Below are 23,606 nucleotides of genomic sequence, written 5' to 3' on the forward strand. Positions count from 1 at the left end.
TCATCCAGATGTTTGTTGGGAGACCAATACAGCATCACACAGACAATCCAGGAAGCTTTTGGAGAATGTTGGGGATAACTTCTTGGTACAAGTGCTGAAGGAACCAACCAGGGACCATGCACAACTTGACCTGCTGCTCATAAATAGGGAAGAACTAGTAGGAGAAATAGAAGTGGGTGGAAACCTGGGCTGCGGCGACCATGAGATCATAGATTTCAGGATCCAGACAAAAAGAAGAAAGGTGAGCAGTAACATACGGACCCTTTATTTCAAAAGAGCAGACTTCGACTCCCTGAGAGAACTGATGAGCAGGATCCCTTGGAAAATGAAGATGAAGGGGGAAAGAGTTCAAGAGAACTGGCAGTATTTTAAAGAAGTGAGAACTGGCAGTATTCTGAAGTCTTACTGAAGGTACGGGAACAAACCGTCCCGCTGCATAGTAAGAAATGCAAACAAGGTAGGCAACCAGCTTGGCTTAACAGGGGAGTCCTTAGTCAGCTTAAACTCAAAAAGGATGCATACAAGAAATGGAAATGTGGACAGTTGACTAAGGAGGAGTATAAACATACGGCTGGAGAATGCTGCGCAGTAATCAGGAAAGTGAAAGCACAATTGGACCTGCAGCTTGCAAGGGATGTGAAGAGTAACAAGAAGGGTTTCTACAGGCATGTTAACAATAAATGGGTTATCAGAGGTGGTGTGGGGCTGTTACTGGATGAGGGAAGTAACCTAGTGACAGATGATGTAGGAAGAGCTGAAGTACTCAGTGCTTCTTTTGTCTGTCTTCACGGACAAAGTCAACTTCCACGTGATGGTCCTAGACAAGGAAGTATGGGAAGGTGGAGAGCAGCCATCTGTGGGGAAGGAACAAGTTCTGAGCTGTCTAGAAAAACTAGATGTACACAAATTCATGGGTCTGGATTTAATGCTCCCAAGGGTACTGAGGGAATTGGCAGAGGTCATTGCTGAACCTTTGGACATTATCTTTGAAGACACTTGGAGATCGGGGGTGATCCCGGATGGCTGGAAGAAGGCAAACGTAGTGCCCATCTTTAAAAAAAAGAAAAGTAGTACAATCCAGGGAACTATAGCTCAGTCAGCCTTATCTCAAACCTTGGAAAAATAATGGAGGGGATCCTTAAGGAATCCAGTGTGGAGCACTTAGAAGAGGGGAAAGTGATGAAAAGTAGCCAATGTGGATTCACCAGGGACAAGTCCTGCCTGACCAATCTGATTAGCTTCTATGACAAGGTAACAGGCTCTGTGGACATGGGGAAGTCGATGGATGTGATATACTTTGATTTCAGCAAAGCTTTTGATATGGTCTCCCACAACATTCTTGTCCATAAGTTAAGGAAATATGGATTGGATCCTTGGACTATAAAATTAATAGAAAGCTGGCTTGATGGTCAGGCCCAACGGGTAGTGGTCAGTGGCTCAATATCTGGATGGCAGTTGGATTCAAGTGGAGTGCCGCAAGGCTCAGTTCTGGGACTGGTGTTATTCAACATCTTTATTAATGACCTGGATGAGGGACTGGATTGCACCCTCAGCAAGTTTGCGGATGACACACAATTAGGGGGAGAGGTAGATACGTTGGAGGGTAGAGAGAGAATCCAGAGTGACCTGGGTAGATTGTAGGTCTGAGCCAAAAGAAATCTGATGCGGTTCAACAAGGAGAAGTGTAGAGTCCTGCACTTGGGGCAGAAGAATCCCAAGCATTGTTGTAGCCTGGGGACCGACTGGCTCAGCAGCAGTATGATGGAAAGGGACCTAGGGGTTATGGTGGATGAAAAGCTAGATATGAGTAAACAGTGTGCCCTTGTAGCCAAGAAGGCTAACAGCATACTAGGGTGCAATGTGAGGAACATTTCGAGCAGATCTATAGAAGCAGTTATTCCCCTCTATTTGGCACTGGTGAGGCCACATCTGGAATATTGTGTCCAGTTTTGGGCCCCCCAGTATAAAAAGGATGTGGATGTGCTGGAGCAGGTTCAGCGGAGGGCAACAAAAGTGATAAAGGGGCTGGAGCACAAGACCTGTGAGGAGAGGCTGAGGGATTTGGGCTTGTTTAGTTTACAGAAGAGAAGACTTAGGGGTGATTCAATAGAAGCCTTCAACTTCCTGAAAGGGGGCTTTAAAGAGGAAGGTGAGAAACTGTTCTCAGTGGTGTCTGATGGCAGAACAAGGAGTAATGGTCTGAAGTTGAAGAGGAAGAGGTGTAGGTTAGATATTAGGAAAAAACTACTTCACCAGGCAGGTGGTGAAGCACTGGAATGCGTTGCCTAGAGAGGTGGTGGATTCTCCATCCCTTGAGGTTTTTAAGTCCCGGCTGGACAAGGTCCTGGCTGGGATGACTTAGTGGGGGTTGATCCTGCTTGAAGCAGGGGGCTGGACTAGATGACATCCTGAGGTCCCTTCCAGCCCTAGGATTCTGTGATTCTAGTCTCTGCTTTGGCCTCCCTGGTGAGCCTGAGACAAGCTGCTTGCCTTCTCTGCACATTAGTTCCTTCCTTGAAGTAGGGGTGCTGAACGGGGGATATTTCTTGTAGCTACAGCTTTTATATGACCCTCTCCAATATACACGCATCCAGCCAGTGATGTCTATGAAGCAGAGTACTTGCTTTTGTTGTTGCTTGGTGAAATCACCTATGCCTTGCAATTTAGGATAGGTCTGAGCTGTGCGTCTTGGGACACAGTATGGTTCCCATCTGTGAGCCACTCACTGGTGATGAGATGAGGATATGGAAACAAAACCTCCCACCCTGTTCTTAGCCTTTGCCTCTTGGCACCTTAGCTTGGCGCAGGCAGAATTCAGGCAGACTGATATTTTTCTCCCAGCCCTTTTCTAACCTCCCCCCTCCACAGCCCATTCAGCTGGCATGTGGGAGGTGTTTAGTATTCACAACAGGAAATGTTTAGTGTAGCCCCCGGGTTTATTATGACATCATTCCCCAAAAGGGGTAAATTGATTAGTTGGGAGAAGGGCCAGCTAAGAAAACAGCCTTCCACGCTAGGCTTCTGCCCCGGCTCCCCTCGAGCATGGTGCCTGCAGAAAGTCACTGTGTGAAATGAGCTACCTTGTGTAGCCTTTTGGATTGAGTCTGGGCCAGACTGAGCCAAGAAAAGATGTAAATACACAATGGGCCGCAGCCACTTCAAAGTTAGAACAGTCCAGCTTCCCATCCTGGCTAGCAGAGTGTATGCCACCTGCCGGTCCAGCTTAAACAAGTCCAAACCTGTGTTTACCCTGTGCAGAGCACAGTGTGTGAGGGATGTGGCAGCTGCCCTTGAAAAGCCAGTGGTTCCAGCCTGGCAGGGCCCAATAACAGGGTAACATGGTGCACCTGGCTGCCCAGGTCCTGTTCAGTGTTTTAGGGGGGGCGCAGCGCCTGCTGTTTGCATTACGTGCCCTGCGTGAGTAAGGAGAATGAAGCTGGCCAAGGATGTATCTCTGGTGTAGAATTTTAAGCCTCCCTCGGCTGCGTGAGCTGTTGGCCAATAGAGAAATAAGAGAGAATAAAAATCTCTGTCCATGTCAGAAGGTGAAGTATCTCCTCGTCTGGCCCCTCAGTCTCCGAGAGAGGAAACTGCCTGGCAACTTGCTCCATCTTTGCTTGAAATTGGGAGGTGGGAGGACAGCTCACAGTATTGATTACCTAGGACTTCACCTTCGAGATGCTGCAAACAGCTGCAGCCTGAAACCATGGCTGATTGTTAAAGACCCTAGGGGCTGGGGCTGTGCTTTGTCTTGTCTGACCTGGGAAAGGTTGGGGCCAGCTTATTTCACTTCTTAGCCACTTACTGCAAGTGAAGCCATCGTGTGCCAGGGCATCAGACTCCAGGAGCTGTTCCTGCCAGGTGCTGGCACGCTGAGGCCCCTCTCCCCCACCTCCCGGGGAAAACACTGTTGTCTTAACTAGTTTGTGTGATTCCCGCTGGCTGACCGGCACCACCAGCAGTCTGCAGTGCCAAGAGTGATGGGTTGCAGGTGACCGTTGCGGAGAGGGTCTCTGGTTCGTGGCTGTTCTGCTCGCTGACATTTCACAGGGACAAGGTGCTTCTTGGAGACTCCCCTGTCATTCTCTGTATGCTGAGCAGCCGCACTGCTGCAAAGTCCCTCTGCCCAGGGAGGTGCAGAGAGAATAGGTTTGATTTGCCAGTGCCTGCTGGCTTGGGAGCGTGTGCCACACCACAGCTTCTCTTATTGTCTGTATTTAGCACCTCTGTCCTTCCTCAGTGCCACCAACAAACCAGTAGCTTGCATTGCCAGCTAAGGGCTCTCCTGAGCATCCTCGGCGGGCAGTCTGGGAAGCTGTGGGGTGGGGGTGGCGGGTGACTCAAGATGGGAAAGGAGTGGACTGTGCAGCGGGAGTGTTACCTGAGCCCAAGTGCAATTTGATTTCTGGGGCAGGGACGCTGGGGGCATCCAGGGTGCGCACACCCCCGTGGTGCCGGTTGCACCCCACGGATTGCACCCACATCAGGGTGTTTGACGCTGCTGAGCATGTGTTACTCAGCAGTATTGGTGGCTGTGCTGTGCCGTTGGAAACCAGTTCGCCCCGTTAATCCCTGAATGGGACACCCCAGGTATGGGACCCGCTGGAGTGGGGCTGGAATACAAAGGGAGTGCTCCGAGGGGTTCTGGAACAGGTGTCAGAGGGACGCATGTCTCAGAGCCTACAATACTGCCTGGCAAGGTGAGGCCAGGTAGTGGCACAGAGCAAAGCTGTAGCAGTCCCTGGTCACTTGGGCGTGGATAGAGGTGGGGCCAGTGGCAGTTCCTGCCCAGCAGGTGCTTGAGCCTGGGCGTGACCCGGGAGGGGCTTGTGTGTCTTCACCTTTCCCTCTTTCCTGCAGGGGATCTCCAACAGCATCTGCAGGCCATGTTCATCCTGCTCCGCCCGGAAGACGGCATTCGACTGGTAGGTTGGCTGTGTGCTCTGTGGCTCAGACAGGTCCCTGATTTCTCCTGTGAGTCGAGGGCCTGGAAGCATTTTGTCTTGGGGTTCTGCGTAGGTTTGCTACATACATCCCAAGCACACCATTGGTCACCAAAGACCCGTGCAACATCCCTTGGTGTCTGGTTGGAATCTGACCTGTACAGGGGGGCGCTCTGGTGTTGGCTGGGTTCCTTTCCTTCCCCTGCCCCAGCAGTTTACACCCCTGAGGCCTAGCCTAGCACCAGGGGCGTTCCAGCATTGCTAGTTGGTGGCTTCCTCCTGGCTTTCGCTGCAGCTGGACTGACCTTAGGCAAGTAACAGGAAAGCAGCTGAGGTGACTGCCAAGCACAGGCAATTTAAAAGGGAGAATGGCAAGTGCTTTGCATGTGCAGTAGCCCAGCCCAAATTGGAGGGACGTCTGATCCAGCGGGCCAGGGTGCATGATGCCAGTGGCGCCCCACAAATTGCACCCTTTGTCAGGGTGTTTGAAGTTACTGAGCACGTGTTTCTTAGCAGTGTTGCTGGGTGGGCTGTGCTGTGCTGTGCCGTTGGAGACCCGTTTGCCCGGTTAACACCTGAATAAGGACTTTGGTGGCTGAGACACATGGCCTTTTGTATGATGTTCAGTTCGGAATGTGCGTGTCCTGCACGAGGCTGAGGTCAGCCGTCCATCCGAACTGACTGGGTTTTCGCCAAAGGACGGGTGCACGGAGCTGTGAGAGACTCGTTTCAAGTAATCTGGACAGCAGAGACTCACAGGGTGAAGAGCATGAGCCCAGCTCATGTCTGGCAGCAGGGGCCGCTCCGTGGAAAGGGGACAGCTAGAGCACAGCTGTTCCTCTGGGGCAGTTGGCAGAGTTCTCAGGCGCTTCCGGAGAGCAGAACCGGGCAGTCCCCTGACTGGGCTGCTGTAAGAGCAGGAGCAGGAAGGCAGTGGGTTAAGTTGTGTGACAGACTCCTGGAACTCGGAAGAATGTAGAGATTGGGCAGCTGGCTTTGAAATTTTAAAAACCTTCCTCTGCATCCAAACCAAATCTGTAGCCTACAGATTCTCGTGGCCCTGCTGTAGGTATTACAGCTTTCTTTCCTCCCCATCCAGGTGATGGGTGTCCTCTCTGAAATGGCTTTGGGCCTGCATAACATGGCTTCTATATGGGTAGCTGAATACTGTGTGATGTAACTTGTGGTCAAAGCAAGCTTGCAGCTGAGGAGGAAGCTGTGTTGTAGTGATAACAAGTCTAAAGACAGGTGCTGAGTACAGGAATAACTGCAATAGATTTATATTGCCTGTCAGTTTCTCAATGTGAGAAGAGAATGTTCTTTTCCAGGAATCAGCTGGTGAGATGGCCCAGTGACTCTGCATGGGGCCCCACCGTTGCTTAAGACAGCCTTGTGTTGTCGGTGGGCAGGAACTGATGCAGTTTTATCACGGTCAAAACAAACAAGCAGTGCAGTAGCACTTTAAAAACTAGCAGAATAATTTTATTAGGTGATGAGCTTTCATGGAACAGAGCCACTTTTTCAGACCATAGCCAGACCAGAACTGTTAAGGCTCTGGTCTGAAGAAGTGGGTCTGTCCCATGAAAGCTCATCACCTAACAAATTATTCTGTTAGTCTTTAAAGTGCTACTGCACTGCTTGTTTTGATAGTATATAGACTAGCACAGCTATCTCTCTGTTACTTTCACGTATGTGACTGGCAGGGAATGGGGATCCCTGTATGGCAGAGGAGGCTGGAATTTCAGCTCCCTCACAGGCACCAGGAGACTAATTGTTTGTGAATTGCTTGAGATCCTTTGATGTCACCTGGTTTAGAAACACTGAGCTAATTATTGCTTATCCCAGTAAATGGAGCAAAACCAATTGTCTAGTTAGCTGTACCCAAGCTGGCTCTAGGCAGAGCGGGGGTATTAAGTGCCAATCCTATAGAGTCAGTTTCTCTTAATCGTTCCTACAAAAATCCCCTTTGTGACCTGAGGCCTTGTGATCTTTGGCACCTACTGGGGCAGCCCTGCTCGTAGGGGTCTTGCTTTAAAACCAGATGTCTAATTACAGCTACCCAGACAAGCTGACTGAAGTAAATTAGATTACACTAATCCCTGGCTGAGACAAGCCTGGGGAGCCCTGGGCAGGACCCAGAGTCTCTGACTCCGTGGGCCCAAGGTTGTTTCTGTGCTGTTCATTGCTTGCTCACTCCACTTTCAGGCAAGGAAGTTTTCTCTTGGCTTAGTTGTTTGGGCTTTGTGTCCTTATACCACCAAGACCCTGGCTGTCATTTGTTCTTTGGGTCCAGGAGCAGCTGTTTCTTCTGCAGTCTGCTGCTAGTCCTAAAAATCACCTGCTTTGGCAGCAATCTGTCTGCAGGGGCAATCTTACCTCCCTCCCCCTTACCCTCAGAGTGTCACTGTAGCAAGGAACAAGAGGCATGTGAGGCTGGCTGCAGGATGGTGACTCCTGAGCAAAGCGAGAGGACACCATCTCCTGTCATGTGATGTGCATTCCAGTCTGCCTCCTCCCTGTCACGCTGCAAGCTGGCTGCCTTATCGTGGCTCTGCTCTCCTGGAGAATAGGACAGGTCTAGTCTATTGGTGGCTCTATGCAAGTGGTCTCCTGCTACAGCGTGGGGAGACATCCCCAAAGCTGCTTAAGTAGACAGGAGCTCAGGAAGTGGTGGAACAATGGGAACGTGAACACTCCAGCTCAGGGCTAGAGTAGGCTGCCCAAAGCCAACCACAGAGCTGCCCAAAACCAGCCTCTCTCCTGGTGTCCTGTTATCTTCAACTGGGTTTCTGGGCCTGAAGTAAGTGCAGATGCCTGGGGACTGAGTCCAAAAGCACCACAAGCAGAAGGACCTGCTTACCACGTATCACACTTGGCCTAGCAAAATGCACTCTGTCTGCTTCCCTCCCCTTGGCACGTCACAGCTAGCCACTGTCTCATCCTACGAAGACCTGCTTGGGCCATTTGACTTCGTTCCTCTTGGCTTCTTGTACACATACGGGGCTCTGTGGTGCAGCCATCCTGGGATACGGCATCTGTGCCATTTGGATCTTGCTGACTTGGCTTTCTTGCTGTGGTTTCTTGGTAAAAGCCTGCCGGTGCAACCAGCAGGCTGCTCTGTGTTGTGTCAGCTGTGCTTGGCATAGGGACAGGGTGAGAGGATGGAGCAATCCTTTAAAAAAATGAGAGAAAATAAGTCAGGCCCTCTTGGTGTGTTTGCAGGACCCTGTGCTAGATGGGGCTGTGTGCGGCCGGGAACGGGAGCAATTTTATCATAATGGCATCCAGCCTTGCCTCTGTGTGTGGAGTGTGGAAAGGGGCTTCCCCCTCCCCATGAATGGAGCATTATTTCTGCACGGGGCAGCGTGCAGGTACAGAGCTGCTGTGTGGGCTCAGAAGCCCAGCAACAGACCTCAGATTGATTTTGACACCTGGTGCCTGGCCACCTGTCTGCAAAGCTGGTGGAGACTTTTCAGAGGTCCCATAAGTCAGCGTGACTAGAGGCAGCGAAAGGCCCATGTCTGCAAAGCACTGCTTGAGGTCAGTTTTGGAGCACACAGCACCTCTGGGGCTCACTGCAAGGGTGGGGAGAGTGTAGCAGTTGTCCCGAGCGACTGAGGGCAAGAGTGTGAGAATGCAGCCTGGCTGACCCGGCAAGCCAACCGCTGGGCGACAAAGGAAGTAATTGCCCCAGGGCCTGGAACTCCTGGTTACCACTGCCACTGGGCCCTTTAAATCGCTGCCAGAGTGCTGTGTGGCTTGGTCCTGGAAATCCTGAGGCCTGGGGAGGGCCACACTTCTGGCAGGGCTTAGGCTTGGCTGCCTCCAGCCCTTCCCCTTCCACCAGAGGCCCTGCCCCTTCAGGAGGCGCAGAGCGAACACCCTGCCCCCTCGATCAGGACCGGGGCCCTGCTGTGAACAGTACATAGCTGCAAGAGAGCAGGTCCTGGCTTCTGTCAGAGTTGTGATGATGATTCTGGTTTCTCTTTTAGCTGCAGTAGCACGTTCCCGGGTTTGCGATGTGGTTTATCGGCGTGGTGCAAAATGCATCGCTGCTTCTTGCACCAAACGTGAGCCTGGAAAGCTGCTTTGTAAAGTCACAAGTGTGTGTTTCACTGGCTTTGGCTGCTGACCTTTTTGTGCTTTCCTTGACCCTTAGGCAGTAAGACTGGAAAGTACGTACCAGAACCGCACTAGATACATGGTGGTGGTGTCAACCAACGGTAGACAAGACACAGAGGAAAGCATTGTCCTAGGAATGGATTTCTCTTCCAATGACAGGTATCTGGGCAGAAGGCTTCAGTCTCTAGACTTGCCTCTCCAGCCCCCACATTCTCTTAGCTCTTGTAAGGGGGTGCAGGGGAGCTTGGAGTCTTTGTGCATCTCTGCCATGCAACGCCCAGACCAGGGGGAGCAGTGCACGGCTGGGACGGATGGGGCACGTGCAGTGTGTGGAAGTCCCAAAAAATAGCTTACCCAGGCTCCTGTGTGACCGCGGGAGTTGTGAAAGCTGTAAGCAGCAGGACCCAATGTCCTGCTCTCTGCAGCTGGTCTGGTTTCCTGAGAGTCTAGCAAACAGCATTAATGAGAGAGGCCTTCACCAGGTCACTGGGAGCAGTCAGTCCCACAGCCCCTCGCTGAGCCCGGGGAAGGGGGGGGATGATGACTGGGCTGTAGGGAGGCGTCAGGCACTCTGATAGCAGAGGTCATGCAGGGTGGGCTCTCTCCAGCCCTTTTGTGCATTGTGATGGGTTAGTGTGTAAATTGCGGCTGACCTCTCCAAAGGACTGCGGAGTGTGTCCTCTAAGAGGAAAGGCCTGCCAACTGCTGTAGAGCAGACCCTTCCAAGCTCAGCACAAGACTCTGGGCTCTTCGGAGAATGTGGAGAGCCTGCGGTATGGCTGGGGCATGCAGCCTAAACCCTGGTAAACCCACCTGGGCCTTAGCGACAAGGGGGAGAGAAGGAACTTGGGAGTTAGAATCATAGAACACTAGGACTGGAAGGGGCCTCGAGAGGCCATCAAGTCCAGTCCCCTGCCCTGATGGCAGGACCGACCACTATCTACACCATCCCTGATAGACATCTATCTAATCTGTTCTTAAATATCTCCAGCGAGGGAGATTCCACAACCTCCCCTGGCAACTTATTCCAGTACTTGACCACCCTGACAGTTAGGAACTTTTTCCTAATGTCCAACCTAAACTTGCCTTGCTGCAGCTTAAGTCCATTGCCTCTTGCTCTCTCCTCAGAGGCCAAGAAGAACAAGTTTTCTCCCTCCTTGTTATGACACACTTTAAGATATCTGAAAACCGCTATCATGTCCCCCCTCAATCTCCTTTTTTCCAAGCTAAACAAGCCCAATTCTTTCAGCCTTTCTTCATAAGTCATGTTCTCCAGACCTTTTATCATTCTAGTTGCTCTTCTCTGGACCTTCTCTAATTTCTCCACATCTTTCTTGAATTGGGGTACCCAGAACTGGACACAATATTCCAGCTGAGGCCTAACCAGCGCAGAGTAGAGCAGTAGAATGATTTCTCGTGTCTTGTTCACAACACACCTGATAATGCATCCCAGAATCATGTTTGCTTTTTTTGCAACAGCATCACACTGTTGACTCATATTTAACTTGTGATCTACTAGAACCCCTAGATCCCTTTCTGCTGTACTCCTTCCTAGACAGTCTTTTCCCATTCTGTATGTGTGAAACAGATTATTCCTTCCTAAGTGCAGCACCTTACATTTATCTTTATTAAACTTCATCCTGTTTACTTCAGACCATTTCTCCAATTTATCTAGATCATTCTGAATTATGACCCTATCCTCCAAGGTAGTTGCAACCCCTCCCAACTTGGTATCATCTGCAAACTTAATAAGCGTACTTTCTATGCCAATATCCAAATCATTAATGAAGATATTGAACAGAACTGGTCCCAAAACAGACCCCTGTGGAACCCCACTTGTTATGCTTTTCCAGCAGGATTGAGCACCATTAACAACTACTCTCTGGGTGCGATTAGCCAGCCAGTTATGCACCCACCTTATTGCAGCCCCATTTAAGTTGGACTTGCCTAGTTTGTCAATAAGAATATTATGCGAGACCGTATCAAATGCTTTACTAAAGTCTAGGTATACCACATCCACTGCTTCTCCCTTATCTACGAGTCTCGTTATCGTGTCAAAAAAAGCTATCAGGTTGGTTTGACATGATTTGTTTTTTACAAAACCGTGCTGGCTGTTCGCTATCACTTTACCACCTTCCAAGTGCTTGCAGATGACTTCCTTAACTACCTGCTCCATTACCTTTCCTGGCACAGAAGTTAAGCTGACTGGCCTGTAATTTCCTGGGTTGTTCTTATTCCCCTTTTTGTAGATGGGCACTATATTTGCCCTCTTCCAGTCTTCTGGAATCTCTCCTGTCTCCCATGACTTTCCAAAAATGATTGCTAATGGCTCAGCTACCTCTTCTATCAGCTCCTTGAGGATTCTAGGATGCATTTCATCCAGCCCTGGTGACTTGCAGACATCTAATTTTTCCAAATGGTTTTTAACTTGTTCTTTTTTTATTTCAAAAACTAACTCTACCCCTTTTCCACCAGCATTCACTATGTCAGGCATTCCTTCAGACTTCTCTGTGAAGACCGAAACAAAGAAGTCATTAAGCATCTCTGCCATTTCCAAGTTCCCTGTTACTGTTTCTCCCTCCACACTGAGTTGTGAGAAACAGTCCCATGCCTCCACCCCAGAACACCTGCTGAGAGCCTCAGCGTGGCAGTGAACGTCACCGGCCTTCACGCTGTGTGTGAAGCGCATCAGAGGGATCCCTCCAAGGGGCCAGTGTGCCGCTGGCCGCGTCTGCCATGCATGTCGGGGCAGCGGGGCAGTCACAGGAGTTTTACACAGAATTTGGAGAATGGTAGCTGGCTCTGGGGGCTGGCAGACTAGCGGTGCTGCCCCTTGAAGGCCAATGAGCGAGGGCAGGCTGGCACCGAGTCCCAGCACTCGGATAAGCGTGGAGCAGGTGGGTTCTAGGCTGTTGCTCAGACCCTTGCTGCACCTCTTCCCACCCACTCGCTATTTATAACTTGATACCGACCTGTTGCTAAGGCCCCGATAAATGCTTGCTGGAAGGGTCGCTAAAAATACCCTGGCCACCTTGGGAAGCCTTTTCAAAACACATTTTTCCATGAGCTCATCTTATTTAGTCAACAGAAATAGTTGTGTGCAGCCGTCTCCCTGGGCCAAGCATTAGGGTTGTTTCTGCCATGGGGGTTTGCGTCTGCAGGCCGTTCTGGGTCTTGGTTTGCCCCTTGGGAGCCCTGCTCACGCAGCGTCCCAGCCGGTAGCGCGTCTGCTTTGATCACGCAGCAATTTCCTCCTCACAGGGGTTTGGCTTTTCCCCAGGTTTCCCTCCTCTTCCACAGAGAGCAGGAGTTTTCCATGTGACCACTCTTGGCCTGCTGATCAAATGGGGAAAGACATCACTGCTATTGGGGAAACAGCGAAATTTCCCATAAGTGTCTCCTGCAGCGGCAGCTTTTGCTTAGTTGTGGGGAGGTGACGGGGGTGGCATGCTGCAGTGGACAGTCTTCCCTGCCTTCTGGTCCCTGCTCGGGCTAGCACCAAATCACACTTGCCTGAGTTCTAGCAGCTGTGGCTAAAAACTGAAAAAAGCTGTTAGGAAAAAACTAACTGGGTTCTGAAATTGCAATTGGAAATGAAACAATGAGGAGTCCAGGCTCACTTTAAAGACTGGCCAGTTCACTAGAGCACTAGGATGTAAGCTTTTGTGAGGTACAACTCGCTCTGCTCTTGTGCTGACAAGCCAAAGGAGACAGGACGGTTCCTTGCATTCAAGTGTTAAGCGGCCTGAAAATTGGGTGCATGGAGCCTGCTGCCCCGAAACGCTGTTCCAAATTCACACTGGGAGCACACCAGCATTACAAGCTTGCTCCAGGGGACAAGCACCCAGTCAAACCCTGCTTGGGCTTCAAGGACATCTGCCAAGAACAAGTTGGGCAGGGGGTGCTGAGCATTTCAGGTGAATGCAGATGGGTGTGCCAGCATTGCTGCACAAGGTGCAGGGGAGCAGGGCTAAGCGGATGGCACTGTGGCTGATCTTCTCTTTCTTATTACAGTAGCACTTGCACAATGGGCTTGGTGCTGCCCCTCTGGAGTGACACCCTCATTCACTTGGATGGGGATGGGTAAGTGGCTGACTCGTGTGTGTTCTGCTTGGAAGGCAGAGGAGGCTGTGCTCTCCAGGTTACACTGCATGCAGAGGAGCCTGTAGGGCAGCATTTCCCCATTTCCCTAAGAACAGTCTTGTATGTGGCTTAACCCCTCTCAGCCCCCAGCCCCAAACCAGCCCCCAGGACTAACCCATTCACCTGAAGTGGCCCCCAGCTTAAATCTGTTACCTCATCCGACTTGGCAGATGAACCTGCCTTAGCCACTGCTACTCCTCCGACTGTAGTCCCGATGGCCTGATTTCATTGGCTGCCCTATGGCAATGCTAGAGGCCATCCGCAGCCAATGAATGGCAAGGATGCGGACAGACCCATCTGGCTCCCCTTCCAGATAGCCTTTGGTTCCCTTTGCCCTGTCCCCATTGCGTACATGCCAGCTACTTTGTGAGTGAAGGGCTCTTTGCGGTTCCCTGCCCTGCCGCCGCCACTGAAAAACAGACCTAAATTCAGTTGGTTTAACAGCTGGATCCCTCCCACCGCCCTGCCAGCCATTAAAGCAATTCAATTTAGTTCTACTGTTTCAGTGGCAGCAGGGCAGGGAGCTGCAGCGGAGTCAGTGGCGACAACATGCAGAGCTGCAAATGACTCCTTTGCATGCGGCTCTGGAGCCGCAGGATGCCAGCCCCTGATCATTTTCTCGCTGTATGGAATTACATTCAAGTTACTGCCAGTAAGGGCTGCTCGGGCTGTCCTTCAGATCACAGGAGCCTGGGAGAGAAGAACCCATTGCCTTGCCCCATCTCTAAAACAAACATGCCGTCAAGCAGCAGCTTACACCTGTGCACACGTACACAGGTGTTACGAAGCCATCGCTCTGTGTATGTGGGGAGGAGACGGGTGACGGCTGTTTGAAAGGAATTGTCAGGTGTTGTTGCAAAGCACCTGTAGGGACAAGCACGTTCTGCCTGTGTGAATACGAGCGTGACGTCTGCATTGCCAGATGTCCCCCTGGAGTGTAAACTCTTGTGGCACCAGCTGCAGAGTGTGACGTTTGCTTTGTCGCCTCTCTTGGGCCCACTCAACGGTGCTGTCCTCCCCGGTTCTGGCTTGGAGCTTGAATGTGGCCAGGGTTAGCTGCTCACCCTGACACTGCCACTTCTGTGGCTGACGAGTGCCTTTGCTTCGTCACGGTCAGCAGCCACTGAAAATGAGCCTGCCCAGTGTTGTCTCCTGCTATAACATCAGCCCTCTAGCTGAAACCGGCCAGCCAGACCTGGGCCTGGGCTTATCCCTCTGCTGTCCAGCGAGTTACAAATTACCAGTGAGTGGCTGAGCAGAGACTGTGATAAGTGTCTCCTTTTTAACGGGGCCATGTCTTTTCTTTCCCCAGTGGGTTCAGCGTCTCAACTGACAACAGGGTGCACGTGTTCAAGCCGGTGTCCGTTCAGGCAATGTGGTAAGAACTTGCCATAATCTGTCCCAGTGCTCCTTTCCCCCAGGCATGTTAGATGCCCCTGCTTTCACACAGCAGGGGCTGCTCTCGCTCGCTGGGCTCCTGCGTGACCCAGGCCTGTGGTCTCCGCGCCCGGCTCTGACACGCAGGGAGTGTGCTACACGAGCACAATAACTGCTGTTGGTGGTAATGGTGATGCGCCTGCAACATCCACATGCTCGTCCCTCCTGCTGAGGGGCATGTTGCCACGTGCGTGGGGCTGAGGCGGCTCTCTGAAGCCCAGGTTTCAGAGTGATTCCCAGGGCTGGCGAAGGGCACGCCAAGAGCGAGCTGCCTTTTCCCTCAAACGCAGGCTTGAGCAAACGCTACATTTGGACACGGTGTTCAGCTGTGACCTTTCCAGGCGGCTGTGGGAGGTGGGTCTTGCCACGCTGCAGGGCCTGTGGCCTGGCCCAGCCCAGCCCAGCCCAGCCCAGCCGCAGCGAACGGGACTGGGGACTTGGGAGATGCTGATGTGGAGGGGCTTCTTTCCAGGTCTGCCCTGCAAAGTTTGCACAAGGCCTGTGAGGTGGCCCGAAGTCACAACTACTACCCTGGGAGTCTCTTCCTCACCTGGGTCAGCTACTACGAGAGCCACATCAACTCCGACCAGTCGTCCGTCAATGAGTGGAATGCCATGCAGGACGTGCAGTCGCATCGGCCTGACTCCCCAGCCCTCTTCACAGATGTGTGAGTGAGCCTGGCTCTGCTGGGCAGAGGGGCTGTGCCGGAGCAGCCCGAAACCTCCCTTCAGGCCTAGTCCCGAGTGCAGGCTGGGAGACTAGCCAGTGGAGACCGGGTAGCATTCTCCTTGGTGCTGATTCTCAGCACTCACCATGCACTTGCAGGGCTCTGTACAGCCCTTGGTGCTGTCCCCTTTGAAAGTGACTTGCTCAAGGCTGCAGAGGGAATCGGTGGCAGAGCCGAGAGCAGAACCCAGCAGTTTGTCTGCCTTGTCCCTAGATCAGCTTGGGAGCTTGCAGGGGTGTGTTGCTGGTGAATAATTAACTGGGGTCTTACGTGGTTGGTGCTGCTTGGCCCAGGAGCTGGTCCGGTCAGCACCTCTCGGGAGTAAGCATAGGGTAGAGACTCGAGCAGCGGGTGCGAAGACACTGCCTGGTGGCGCACAGCAGGATAGCGACTGAGATGGCCCTGCTGGCAGTGGGTGAGCTCAGCAGGGCTGAGTTTGCAAGCTGCACACTTAGGAATAGCTCCCGACCTGTTGTCCATAAGCGTGTAGCCCATAGCCTCTCCTTGCAGCCAGAGTGCAGTGGTATCACCTCGCGGGCTCCTCCCTGCAAAGCTGAGGGCAGAATTCTCACGCTCGCCCCAAGGATAATGGGGGCTGCTCCTTTTTGCCATTACTGCCCTAATGGTCCCTTCCCAGAGGGGTGGGTGCAGTAGGCAGGGCTCAGGGCTTATCAGAGCCATGAATGAATCATCAGGCGGGGCATTTCAACCACCAGTGAGTTTTCACACCTGACAGTGTTTAACAAACCAGAAGGTAGGCTGCTCGACTCTGGCAGGCTGCCATCTTCCTAGTCTGTCGTGATTTATTCATTTTTAGAAGAAGTCCCACTTCCTCCACTGCAGATCTTCGGCTGGCAGCCCTGGAGTCCCAGGCAGGGCTCTGTGATTAAAAGGGCTGGTATTTCTGTAATTCTTTTCTCGCAAGCTACCAGCTGGCCAAGAACTCTGGCAGCTCAATAAGTAGAAGCCTCCATGCGTTTGCTGTCTTGGCAGCATTGTGGATGTCTAGAATAGGTGTGAGGTGTTACTGCTGGAACCCCACCCCAGCAGCGAGGCGAGCCAGCTCAGTGCACTGGAGCTGCAGTACAACTCCGCTGTCCTTGGTGATTAGCAAAGCTATTTTTGCACCGAGCGATAAGGCTCCAGGCAGTGGTGGCTGGTGGAAGGCATGCAGGCGTAGCTGCCCTCGGCCTCCATATAAGGAGGTGGGGAGCTGTCACCTTTCCAAGAAAGGTAAGGGAGAGAAGCTAAGAGACAAGTGAGGGCCGTGGGGTGCAATATGCTGACTAGCAGCTGAAAAATATAGAGAGGTTTTTATGGGCAAAAGTCCTGGATACATTCAGTGACGCTTCTGTTCCACTCCATGCTGGGCTGGGACCCTGATCTGACTCGTAGGGGGCCTGAGGGAAAGCGTTAGATTCCTCACAGTGGGGTTTTCTCAGCACTGATAAAGAGATGTCTCATCCTAGGTGTATCTGCCTAGCATCATTCACCCATTAAAAACCACTGTGAATCCACCTTATCCCAACTGGTACTAAGGGGCTGTTGCTTCCTTCTCCTAGCCCCACGGAGCGTGAACGCACAGAGCGGTTAATTAAAACCAAGCTAAGGGAGATCATGATGCAGAAAGACTTGGAGAACATCACGTCCAAAGAGGTGAGCAGAGCACCTGCCCTTGCCCATGCTGGAGCTGTGCAAGGGAGAAGGCTGTGGGTGATATGGCGGGGCTGGAGAGATCACCAAGGGCCCTGCGTGATGCGAGCAGCATCCTGTTGTTCACCCCAAGCAATGGAAAGAGAATTCGTACAGCTCTACTCTTCTCTCCCCAGATCCGCACGGAGCTGGAGATGCAGATGGTGTGCAACCTGCGGGAGTTCAAGGAGTTCATTGACAATGAAATGATCGTGATCCTTGGACAGATGGACAGCCCCACGCAGATATTTGACCATGTCTTTCTGGTAAGCTAGAAGGCCATGCCCTGCATGGTGGTATCAGTTGATAATCAGATCTCGGTGTGCCTGAGCACAGACCTGAAAATGCAAATAAAGCCTCTTCCCGCAACCGGGCTGATGGCTGTGTTACTTTGCACAGACATTGGGGAAGAGTAGTGGCTCCTAGGGCTTGTGCGTTCAGCTGATGTGCAAGGCAGGGTCCTTTTGGCTGAGAGCTGGCTGGTGTCTTGGGCCTGCTGAACCCAGCACGATAAATCCATCCTTGCTGCTGCTCCTTTCAAGAGCTTCCAGGCCCTAGTGATGAGCAGGGGTTCCTCTCATCTTTTCCGTCTGTGGGCGAAGGAAATCTTGTTCTCTGCACCAAGGCCTGTGCAGATGTGCGCCTCCAGCAGAAACACACGGTGCCAGCTGCGGGCGCTCTGCTTATCAGCTGGGTGGCGCTTGACTCTCTTGGACAGCTGCCCAAGCACCCAGCTTACAGGGAACGCTCATGGCATGGGAAGCAAGTCTTAGCTCTGTATTTCCACGCTCAGGCCCGAGTTCACTCCCCTGCAGAGCCGTCGTCACTCGCATGTAACTGCCAAATCCCTAGTCCCGGTCTCTTCCCATAGGAGAGCCTGTGTCTGAGGTCGCTGGATGAACCTCCTCACGGGAGGACACAGCTGTGACAAAGCCAACTGGAGCCCGTGCAAAGGAGGGTTGTGTACGTCTCAGGGGGATTACACTTCCCGTACCGGCAGCGATCTTTGAACTGGTTCCTCAGCCGGGAACACAACCCTACAGATTACCTGCTTCAGGCCATGTGAACATTTTGCCTTTTAACATTTCACTTGCTTAGCTGCCTTTCAGCGCTGACGGGGCCTGCCTGTTTGGCGCACCTCCCCTGGCGAGTCAGCACTCCGTTGGTTTCCCAGCCCCAAGGGAAGGCCTCATGGACTTAGCATGAGAAGTCTGCTCCTTTGTAAACAGAGCTGCCACTCCTTGAACAAGCCACCCGTCCAGAGTAAGGAGGCCGGGGTCTCTCCCCTCTTCGGAAGCTTGCTCCTTTCAGCAGCTCTGGAGGGAAGGGTGTGCCTAAATGTGAGTGTTCCCGAGAAATGGGCGGGTGGGGGGATAGTTAAGCAGCAGAGGGATCTCAGGCTTGTTGTTTGCTCTGCCCAGGCAGTTTGCAGTGAGATGTTCCGCTGAGCTCATCAGCTTAGTCAGATGTAAGTGAGCATGGGCGTGTACCTGGTGCGGTTCACCCCCAGCCCCTTCTGCGGTGTGAGGGAGAACCTGGCACATGCCTCGTCAGACGTTGTTTGCAGCTGAGCCTTGCCGCTGAGCGCTGTGGGTTTGAGCAAGCCCAGGCAGCTCCCACCTGGGGTCCACTATGGCCCACAGCCACCAACGTGGAGGCACAGCAATGGTGTCTGCGCAGCAGGGCTCTGTGGCAAAGAATGTCACCATTGGGCCCAGCTAGCAGGGTCCTTTCTTCCTGAGCACAGTCAGTGCAGGGGACTCTCTAGCAGGCTGGTGCATCTCCCTAGCTGTTTCTTCCCTGGTGCGGAGGCAGCCCTCTGAGTGCCCACTGTTGGCAGGAGGAAGGAACTCTGAGAGCCACACACCAGCAGTTGCACTAAGAGAGGCAAACCAGGGGAGATGTGGCTCCCACGCTTGGGAGGTGCATGAGCCTGCCCTAGCTAGTGCGAGGGCTTGGGCAGGACAGAGCAGAGAGCACGTGGGCTGGCTGCTTTCTTGAGTCACAAGCCATGGCTTTCTGGAGTCAGACTCATTGCAGGGGGCAGCAGCTCCCTGGAGTCAGCCCAGGCCCTGCTAGTTTTATCCCTGGCACCAGAGCAGTAAGGAGAAGCTTGTCATCTCAGCGCCAGCCGGGCCCTGGCCCTGAGCGATGGTGTTGGCATTCTCCCTGGTGCCAGGGCAGGCAGAGAACCAGCAGAACTGCTGTGTACCAACTATGTCGCAAGGGTTTCTCCCTGGCGCACAGAGAGCCTGACGAGTCGACCCCCCCATGGCAGAGAGCATCCCAGGGCAGCGCACCAGCCTGGGGTGTGCTGGGAGGGGGTTTGGCTGCACGCGTCCGTGCGTGTCTGAGTTCCTACCCTGGCTGGATGTGGGCCCAACTGACCTGTCTCGAGTGGGCAGCTCCAGGTGCTGCCTGAGCACTTTGCCCATCCAGGGCAGGTTACAGTTCAGCCTACACTGTGCAGGCTGCTTGCGCCACGGTTTGCTTGCACCAGACAGATGTCTGTCCCTTCACACACAGCCACCCCTGCTGGAGGGGGCCGGGCCGTGCTGCTCTTCCCGCAGGGTGCAGAGAGCCTGGGCTTCTGGGGAAGTGGCTCATCATCTCCCTCGGGGAAGCAGGCAGTTGAGGTGTCATCCTCCCTTTGCTCCTCCCGCCAGCTGGCTCCTAAGGAGGCCTCCAGCCCCATCCCCGGGCAGCAGCAGCGCTTGCACAGTGGCCGGGGTTGGTCCTGGGAGGCTGCAGAAAGAAGCTGGTTAGACTGTGGGGCGAAAACACACTGCCCTGGCCTGCTGCTCTGCACATGCCAGCAAGAGGAAAATGCCCCGTCCTTGTGTAACCCCGTGGCGAGAGGGGGGCTTTCTGGTCTTCACACCTGCGCACATGCTGTGGCTTCTCTGCTGCGGCGGGGGCCTGTCCTTATATTCTGAGCTTGGTTTCTCAGTGGCTTGCCGGAAGCTGTCGTGTGCTCTACCTGGCTCTGCCTTGCAGGGCTTCCTGTTGATACCGGTTGGAGCCGATCGTGAAGTGAGATAAGTGGCTGCACTTTGAGACGCACACACTCTTTGTGACTTTTGCCACCTGTATTTTAACCACCTCTCGGTTTACAGCACTGGCTTGGCCCCCCAGCTACACCCCTGCACAGCTCGCTGGCTCCCTGCAGCTCACCCCAGCTCACAGGGCCTCCCTCTGGGTGGTGTACACGGCACTTCACGCCTGCTGATGCTCCTTTTTGTGTTTTGCACAGGGGTCTGAGTGGAATGCCTCCAACTTGGAAGATTTACAGAACAGAGGGTAAGCAGCTCTGAGCTGTGTAGCAGGCCCCTGCATGGAGGGAACTGCTTGCCTTACCTAGGTCATGCACAACCAAACTTCTGCCCTGTGCCTGCCGCTCCTGAGCCCTAACTGAGGGCTGGCAGACCTGGCATGGTAACAGCGAGCCCCCAGGCGAAGGCGGACGGAAAAGGCTGTTGCCGTGAACTGGGTTCAGCAAGTGCAGCAGCTCAGGGTCACACCACAGTGGTAGCCAAGCCCTGCCAGTCCTTAGCCCACCAGCTGTCTGGGAGGCCCTCCTTTAGGCTCACATGCTGTGCTGCCAGGGCTGGCACCGCCTCAAGCAGCAGCCTGAGCACCTTGTGCTCCAGGGCGTAACATGTCTTCCATCATGGCTGGAAGGCTTGTGGCTGGCAGCCAGGGCCCATCTGCAGGCGACGTCAATCGCTGGTGGATTTGTTGCACTCATCACCTGGAAACCCCAGGCCAGCTCCGCCTGGGTTAGTCCCTGTGCCTTCGCATGGTGAGGTAGGAGCAGGGCCAGCTCAGCTCGATAGCTGCAGCAGCATCTCCTCATCTGGAGTGGGTCGTGCCTCAGTCCTGAGCGCCCCCCACCCGCTCTTAGCCTGCACCACCCAGTCCCCACATCCCTGGGCCTGGAGCCTGAGGGTGCTGTGGCTGTGCTGCCTGCGACCTGGGGCTGTTGGAGGAGCTTTCTCTTCCCACCCTGGCTGTCCAGCACTGGGGCCAGGGCCATGGGAGATGGTGGTTTGAGCTCCTTGGGGAGGAAGGCCAAAGGCTGACCTGTGTATGGTGGCCTGCCACATTCAGACACTGTCCCCAGGTGGCCACGCTCTGACCAGCATGCTGTTCCTGTGCTTCCCTCAGCTTGGAAGAGAACCGCCCTGCCCCATGCGCTGCCAGCACCCTTCTGGTTTCGCTGGCTTGCAGACAGCAGGAGAACGTGGGAGGGTCGGATCAAGGCAATGCCTTGCTATGGCCGTAATTCAGAGCGTAGTCTGGGGTCTTGGCTTGAAGTGAAGGACCTAGAGTGAATCTCAGCAGCTACACCCGCTCAGCCCTAGAGGAGAGGGGTCCCGAGTTGTTGAAAGCACAGCTATTCCGGCTGATGCCCTTACACCCTAGTCTTCCTATTGCTACTGGTACCTGGTTCACTTGGGACGGTGGTTGTGTATCTCCCAGGGCACTGGTTTCCAGCCAGAAGGACGAGCTGAAGCTGGATTGTAGCACCTGGCCCCACAGTGTAGTGCAAAGCTGGCCAAATGGGCAGGCTGGTCAGTCCTGCTTTGGTGCCCATTCACAGCAGACAAAGCCCCTTCCACAGAGTCTAGGTCAGAAATCTCACAGCAGATCCTTAGCCTGGGTTGCCATCGATCTCTTCCCATCTGTGAAATCTGGCCACCAGATCGGCCATTCCCTGGCAGAGGCAATCTGACCCGCCCTCTTCTCCCTCACAGGGTGCGGTACATACTGAATGTCACTCGAGAGATAGACAACTTCTTCCCCGGGGTCTTTGAGTACCATAATATCCGGGTGTACGACGAGGAGGCCACGGACCTGCTGGCATATTGGAATGACACCTACAAGTTCATCTCCAAAGCCAAGTAAGTCTGCGTCCGCTGACCACGGGTGGGGCCCTCGGACCCTTCAGTCCTCCCAGCTACCTTTGTCAGGGTGGAAGCAGTCATGTTCTCAGCTCCTGCACTTGCTGCGTGTAGCCAGCTTTACTGTCTGTCTGAGTGAGGGGTGGCACATGGCAGCGGGAAGGAAATCACTGCTCTGGGGTCATCCCCTCAGTTGCACTGTAGTCATGCCGTAGAGCTGCTTCCAGGGCTGCAGAAATCGAGCACCAGCCGATGCGCTGAATGTCTGTGAAATGCCCCAGGGCACAGACCCAGGCAAACACAGCTGCTCATGCCAGAGGAGAGTGGGGTTACCTGTCAGGCCACAGCAGCGCTGGCGGGCATTGTGCTGTGAGACCATCGAGGAAGCTCAGACAGGCCTTCCATTGTGCTAGGCACCAGGCGGACAGGTAACAAAAGGAGCTGGAGAGTCCCTGTTCCAACGTCGACGTGTGGGCAAGACAAGAGTGCCGAGTGCAAGAGCTGTTTGAGGGGGATGAGGCAGCAGGAAAACGAGCAGAGGGTGGCAGCGTAATGGTGTGAGATGAGAACAGTGTGTGCATTGTTCCCTGCATGCATAGTAGGCCAACATTGCTCTGAATAAAACCCTCACCCCTGAGTGCAAAGAGGTGCTTGGTAGGCCTCCTGTGGAAACCCCAGCACTAGTCTGGGAGCTGGCGGTCATTGGGTTGCCCCCACAGGTCCTGCTCTTGGCTTTCCATAAGTCCAGCAGCCATCTTGAGCTGGGAGGGCATTGGCCCCAGAAGCAGATGGCACGCACAGCCAGCAGGGCTGGACTGGGTTTTCGTCCACTGCCTGTAGCACCCCTTTGCGTGCTTTGGCCTGTCTTCCCCATGTTCCTGGAGCTGCTGACCTGACACAACGGCTGCTCCTCCAAGGAATCTTTATGCCTCAGATTTAGCTCGCCTCGTCCATAGCTGTATCTGTTAGAACATAGTGCTCCTTGGAGCAGTGAGGTTGGAACCTGGTCCTTGTGAGAAATCTCTCCTCTCAGGACATGCATTTGTTCCCCTCCCTGGGTTCACTACGTTCAAAGCTAGACATTTGTGTGGGGCAGTTGAATACGTTCAGCCATTGTGTGCCTCTCCCTCCTTGCCTCCAGCGCACCCCTGGCTTTCCTAGAACCTCCACCTCAGGGACTGGTGCCAGGAAGGGCTGACATTAGCACAGTTGTGTGCGACTTTGGCCTTGCCTTTGGGGTAAAAGAGGTGTGCTTTTGTCTCCAGATCAGGGAGGGAGCCACCTCTGTAAAACCACAACTCTCTTTGCAGTGGCATGACATGGTTTATGCATGATGCTCTTCTGCTCTGAGGGAGGTCATGATGAGACCACACTCGTTTACTTGAACACAAGCATCCAGTGGCAAGAGGCCAGAGAATCTGCTACATCATCTCCCTCTTGCTAGAAACACCCATGGTCTAATTTCAACTCAAGTTTAATTTTTGTTTAGTCTTAACTGAGGAGAATAATAAGCAGAATGCAAATAATCTACTTTTCAAAAACTCTTCTCAGAGGAGAAATGAAGTGCTACAATTGGTCTCTAAATTGCTGGTTTCAAGAACAGTTGTGTTACTCCTAAAAATGCATCTTTTGGCAAAT

The 23,606-nt window shown here is 53.3% G+C and overlaps 1 protein-coding gene across 2 annotated transcripts in view; it reads left to right on the forward strand.

Moving 5' to 3' along the window:
• The window catches only part of SSH2 (slingshot protein phosphatase 2), a 177,491-nt gene that overhangs the window by 138,666 nt on the left and 15,219 nt on the right, over positions 1 to 23,606 (forward strand). For both annotated transcript variants that reach the window (XM_075014051.1, XM_075014050.1), the window contains 9 exons: positions 4,861 to 4,925; positions 9,103 to 9,224; positions 13,080 to 13,148; positions 14,521 to 14,586; positions 15,118 to 15,312; positions 16,935 to 17,028; positions 17,202 to 17,330; positions 20,318 to 20,364; positions 21,822 to 21,968. In XM_075014051.1, coding sequence (XP_074870152.1) covers positions 4,861 to 4,925; positions 9,103 to 9,224; positions 13,080 to 13,148; positions 14,521 to 14,586; positions 15,118 to 15,312; positions 16,935 to 17,028; positions 17,202 to 17,330; positions 20,318 to 20,364; positions 21,822 to 21,968 — 934 coding nt within the window. The remainder of the gene's footprint in view (positions 1 to 4,860; positions 4,926 to 9,102; positions 9,225 to 13,079; positions 13,149 to 14,520; positions 14,587 to 15,117; positions 15,313 to 16,934; positions 17,029 to 17,201; positions 17,331 to 20,317; positions 20,365 to 21,821; positions 21,969 to 23,606) is intronic.

The sequence above is a fragment of the Carettochelys insculpta genome, chromosome 19, assembly GCF_033958435.1.
Source record: "Carettochelys insculpta isolate YL-2023 chromosome 19, ASM3395843v1, whole genome shotgun sequence".
Classification (NCBI taxonomy): Eukaryota; Metazoa; Chordata; order Testudines; family Carettochelyidae; genus Carettochelys; species Carettochelys insculpta.